Source organism: Polistes canadensis, unplaced genomic scaffold (assembly GCF_001313835.1).
Source record: "Polistes canadensis isolate GaletaPanama2010 unplaced genomic scaffold, ASM131383v1 scaffold_13, whole genome shotgun sequence".
Classification (NCBI taxonomy): domain Eukaryota; kingdom Metazoa; phylum Arthropoda; class Insecta; order Hymenoptera; family Vespidae; genus Polistes; species Polistes canadensis.
This window is the reverse complement of record NW_014569560.1, coordinates 1,350,925-1,356,620: the sequence shown is the minus strand read 5'-3', so window position 1 is coordinate 1,356,620 and position 5,696 is coordinate 1,350,925. Positions and strand designations below refer to the sequence as shown.

At 27.8% G+C, this 5,696-nt stretch overlaps 1 protein-coding gene across 1 annotated transcript in view; it reads right to left on the bottom strand.

Moving 5' to 3' along the window:
- Positions 1 to 262: 262 nt before the first annotated feature.
- Positions 263 to 5,696, bottom strand: part of LOC106793311 (ABC transporter G family member 20) — a 34,478-nt gene continuing 29,044 nt past the window's right edge. Inside the window, exons 6-15 of the mRNA XM_014760119.1 lie at positions 4,985 to 5,003; positions 4,698 to 4,865; positions 4,287 to 4,421; positions 3,838 to 3,980; positions 3,519 to 3,726; positions 3,270 to 3,447; positions 2,870 to 3,056; positions 2,388 to 2,653; positions 1,177 to 1,263; positions 263 to 1,003 (exon numbers count right to left, since the gene is read on the bottom strand). Of these exons, the coding sequence (XP_014615605.1) occupies positions 789 to 1,003; positions 1,177 to 1,263; positions 2,388 to 2,653; positions 2,870 to 3,056; positions 3,270 to 3,447; positions 3,519 to 3,726; positions 3,838 to 3,980; positions 4,287 to 4,421; positions 4,698 to 4,865; positions 4,985 to 5,003 (1,606 nt within the window). The 3' untranslated portion in view covers positions 263 to 788. The remainder of the gene's footprint in view (positions 1,004 to 1,176; positions 1,264 to 2,387; positions 2,654 to 2,869; positions 3,057 to 3,269; positions 3,448 to 3,518; positions 3,727 to 3,837; positions 3,981 to 4,286; positions 4,422 to 4,697; positions 4,866 to 4,984; positions 5,004 to 5,696) is intronic.

Genomic DNA, 5,696 nt, shown 5'->3' with positions numbered 1-5,696 from the left:
CTGCTTATAAGAATTTTGAAGTAGTGGGGGTAGTAATTGGCAGTGGGGGTACAAATATTCCTGAGATTCGCTGTATGTATTATATATCTATTCTATATATCTTATACGTTTCTCAGAAAAGGGTACGTATATATATATATATATATATATATATATATATGTTTATATATATGCATATATAATATACAGAGATATTAATAGATACAAAATATATCCTTAAGAGATTGGAAATATGGAAAAAAAAAATTACAGGCACACGCAATACGCATACAATCACGTTTATATCATGCTAAAAATCACCATTTTGACAACATATATATACAGATACGTTCGCGCACAATCATCATAGATCTCGTCAATGATAATTTACGGGGAGAAGGAAAAAGAGAGAGAGAGAGAGAGAGAGAGAGAGAGAGAGAGAGAGAGAGAGAGAGAGAAAGATAGATAGAGAAAAAAATAAGAATATAAGAAAAGTTATTATAACCCGTAAAAATGATTTGTTTCTCTTATTAGATCTTCCTTCTCCCCCTTCAACTTCCCTCAACCCCATACATATTTTCTCCATCTATTCTTCTTCCATACCGTTTCTATGATATACACACTAACACACACATACACTCACGTATATGATGAAAATTTAATTTTTAATTTACAACAAGAGACGTTCTTTCATCTTTTTTTTTTCTTTTTCTCTCCCTTTCACAAACAACCCCGATCCCGTTTACCCTCTTGTATCTAAACTCTGCTCTATTTATTAATAAAATGCACCCGTTTCTTTTTTGTTTTCTCTATTTATGTTTGAACTTAAGCACCAACATGCTTATCGTGAGGAACACCACAATCCAAGCGATGGTTGAAATAAAACCATTGTACACATCTGGCTCTGATATACTCCAACCACGAGTTAGCATCGAACGGAGAGCTGTGGTTGCCATTGTCAAGGGTAAACCTTGTGAAACGTATCGTAAAACTGTTGGCATACCTTCTATGGGCCATATAACACCTAAAAAATAAACATAAAAATAGATTAGATTAAAATGTTAATAATCAAGTATATATAAGTTAGTATATATACGTTATAATATAATATTATAATATGTTTCTATATAATATTAATCTATTAATCTAGATAATTTTGATAAAGAGAAATTTAATGTTACAAAATTGAATACATACCACTTAGAAGGAGGGTGGGATAGAAACTACCCAAGGCCAACTGGATGGCGTTTCTTTCAAGTTCGCAAATTGCAGAAATTACGAATCCTATTAAAAATAAATATTAATATATATTAATTGTGATATAATGAGATGAAATTTATGGATTAAGATATTAATTTCACTGTAGAAAATGAATATATCATATATGAGATGGGTAAAAAATTACTAAGTGATTTTTTTTACAAAATAAATTATCCCCCGTTCGAAACTTTTTAGATTAATATTTCTTCAGATTCCAAAACCGTCAATCTTATTTGTCAAATTATAATGCTAATAAAAAGATTGACAAATCTTATATAAGATTAATTGATTTTAAATAAATCACAAATCTGACAAAAGAAGGAGGAGACGCGTGTATTTTTAACTGTAGACAAATAATTTTCTTTCTATTTAAATTTTAAAGTACGTATATATTTTCGAGTGAGTTACTTTATGTTTACTGTTACGTGTAATCAGTAATAGGCTTGTATAATTTAAGGTAACTTTTACGCAATGAAAAGTTCCTGCCTACGATATATGTCTACATATTCGTGTACAAATTTTTCACCTATCGGATCTAGTTTTTGCATCATCAAGCCTGCATTCTGTGGAAATGTATTGCATCATTATAGAGTATTACAAATGTAGAATGCATGGAAAACATTTCGAATGGGAAAACTTTATGAGCTCACCCGGATTAAGAAATAATAAACGAGCAAGCATACATTCTCAAATTTATTATAGATAGAATTAATGTATGTAATCTAATTTTCTTTTTTTTTTTTTTTATAAATAAATACTAAAACTCAAATTAATTTTAGACGGGTAAAATAATGTTAAGAAAAATAATCTATGAATGAATTAATGTGTAAGATTTGTTGTTGTAAAGTACGAAACGAAGCCCGCATATAATGGCTGACCCAAAGTATGGATAAACTATTTAGGATCAGTGTTTCTTAAAAAAAATTAAACAAGTAACTCATAATATGTTTAAAAATAATAAACGTCAATATTTAAAATATAAAATTAAAGAAATATGTATATACGTAAATATACATATATATAGATAGATAGATAGACGAATAAATAATATATAAATTCTTTTGCGATATGATTTGTTTAATAATTAGAAATATCGTTAGGGTTAAGAAAAGAAAGAAATAGTAAAAAATTTGTAATAATTTTCTTACCGAAGCACATGCCACAAAGACCTTGAAGTATAGTCAAGATAATAACCCATCCGATTTCGCCTTTACATTCGACTCGGAAAACTAATATCATGAAGATTAGTACCAATGCAGTTTGACCACACATTACGACGAATTGGGTGACCACGTGAGAGAAAAGAATTTCACCAGGGGTTACTCCGGCTACCCAACTTCTGTCCAGCAGACCTTCCATTCTTTCAATGATCAATGCCGATGAGGTAAGTGCAACCGCCAGGAAGAATACGATGCTATAATGTTTGACAAATGATTAATAATACGTTCAACAAGAATAAGAAAAACATGTAGAAGTTTTTCCTTTCCTCTTTTTTTTTTTTTTTGTTTTACGCAAGGGCAAAGAGTTACAATGTGCAAACAAACGCATTAATTATTACTTACGTCATTTTATCTTACAAGTAAAAAAGAACAAATCAGCATGAATGTTACGTATGAATAGTTAAACTCACGTTAGTATCACACCGGGTGCTACGAAATCCGTAAAACTTGGCTCGTTCGAGCCATAAATTGGTTTCTTAAATTGAATGGGAACATCAGCCAATTTTGAATTTTCATTACAAGCTGTCAAGAGTTCCTTAGCGAAATCCCGGTAAGAATATTGAAGATCTCTCATCAACATTAGGCCAACTTGTTGATCTGTGTAATTAATAAAAATTTATTGTTAAGTGAGAATACCATTTTATGTGTTCATTATTTTTTAAGCATATAATAAATAATTTACGAATTTATTAGAGATCAAAGTATGTGATAACAATTGAAAAAAATTATAACAGTGATTTTTTTTTTTTAGTATGATACGTTTAATAAATACTATCGTTATTTATAATAATAAATTGAATGAAAACTTACTGGACATATCTAACCAAACTCTGATCTCACTTTGATCGAGAGTTTCGTCGTCAGAATCCCTTCCAAGGGCCATTCGTGCGACAAGCGCATCAGTAAAATTTTCCGTGAAATATAACATTCCCCATGCTTCACCGTTTCTTACAGCTTCTTGTGCCTCACCAGGATCCGGATAATAATTCTGTGTTGAATAATTCAAAACCGTCAATGAAAAATTACGCTTTTGTTTATATCTTTAAATGAATAATTTACCTTTATAATCGTTTCGTTATCGAGAAATCTAAGATATCGACAACTTAGAAAAGAGAAATCACAGCCATCCGTGAAAGGGCACGTCATATTTTCATAAGACATTTCGTGATTTACTATAGCTAACTTTAAACCTATTGGATCCCTTCCAATTGCCAAACAGAAGAGAATTACTTGCATTACTGGTAATGCGAAAATGAATAACATAACACTGAAAAATGAACGAAAGAAAAAAAAGAAAATATTGATAAGTTTTATTCCATTATTTTTAATTTAATTTCTTTAATAGGAAAATTTTGATTCAAAATAATTGTATACGTACCCAATATTTCTCCACATGCGCAAGAAATTCTTTTGCAAGAGTGCTCTTATTTTTCCTATACTGGTAATATTGTAACAATCGATATAATTATTACAATCCATCGTTTTGTCGACTTTACTTCCGTGTAGTGGTTTATTAGTGAGCTGACAAAATAATTCAATTATACGTCAAAATGTTTGACCCATACTTTAGGAGAGTATTAAGAAAATAAACAATTTTTTAATAGCAAAAATTAACCTAATTAAGTTAGATTATTTAGGATCAATTTAATTGCATTGAAATAAAATATAAATCAAACCTTTATAGGATATATACTATTTATATAAATGAATAAAAATTAAATGAAAATTAATAAGTTCTCAGTTTGGTTTTTATATTCATTTTTTTTTTAACTATTTTAAGCATTAATAAACAAACATAAAAAAAGACATATATTTGTAACTTCTTACGTCATAATGATTGCCAACACCATTTGTTACATCATGAATGAGAACTTCTTTGCTTTGATAAAAATTTAAACCAACCACACCAGATTCTTCCGTAACGTAGACTGGTTCATCTTTTTTTCCCCAATTTAATGAAGCCTAAAACAGAGAATGCGATATGTCACGATAGAATTATCGAAGTTATTGAAACAAAAAAAAAACTAGCTGCATATTTTTTGCTCGACGAGATTCTTCAAAAATATATTTATTCATATGAGAAAAAGTGATTTATAAAAGGAAATATTGTATTTATAATATTTATAATATTTAATCAATATTAAATATCAACAAATAAATATATATTGATATAATAAAAATAATGAAACGAGTGTGAGAGATATTAGAATTTATTATTTTATTATGATTCCAACTTACCAAGCTAATATTGTTAGAAATATTTAATTCCGTAGGAGGTTGGGAGTATTGTCCTTGTCTCCTAGACAATTTTAAGAAAACTTCCTCGAGCGATGTACAATTGTACATAGTGAGAAGTGCACGTGGTGATTCTTCGGCTAATAAACGTCCACTTCTCATTAATCCAATCTGTCATAAATTAGAAAAAAAAACACAGTTAAACTTACATGTGTACGCGTATATAAATAAAAATATATAAATATTTAAATATATATAAATCAATGCGATTACAAAATATAAGAATATACATTCTGTGTTATTTTTTGTCTGCAAGAATTGCATTCAAAAAAATTACATATAACTCATATATAAGTTTTTTCGTTACCAAAGAAAAAAATATTAAAATTTTAGATTATAGAGTATGTTTCTTTTTTTCTTTTTTACATTTCTATACATTTCTTTAAATTTCTTTTTATTTTATAGAACACACATTGGCCAAAATATAATAATATCTGTTAAAAAATAAAATTTTTAAAATGTATTTTTTACGAATAAATCGATATTCACAATTAATTGATATTATGTAATTTCTTATTAACATAATAATAGAGTAGACAATATTTTACTGTGTATTATATATTGTACACATAGAGAAACTAATTAAATGTCAATTGTATAACTGTGTTATTATATAGCATATCATCGCACTATCTTATTAGATCGCATCTGATCATTCTTTTTCAGTGAAAAAAGTTTCTTTTTAATATTCAAGGTAATAGATTTCTTGAAATGATCGTAAACAATATTGAATAATAATGCGTATATGAATATGCATATACATGTATATGTATAAGACTGGACATATGTTTCAAATGTATATATTATGAAAAATGAAGTTAATTATATATATATATATATATATATAGATTTATTTGCTTAATGAATAAAACGAAATCGTAATTAACTTCCAGATTATATAAATATCTTGTTTGAAACGTACATAAATAGGATACTTAAATA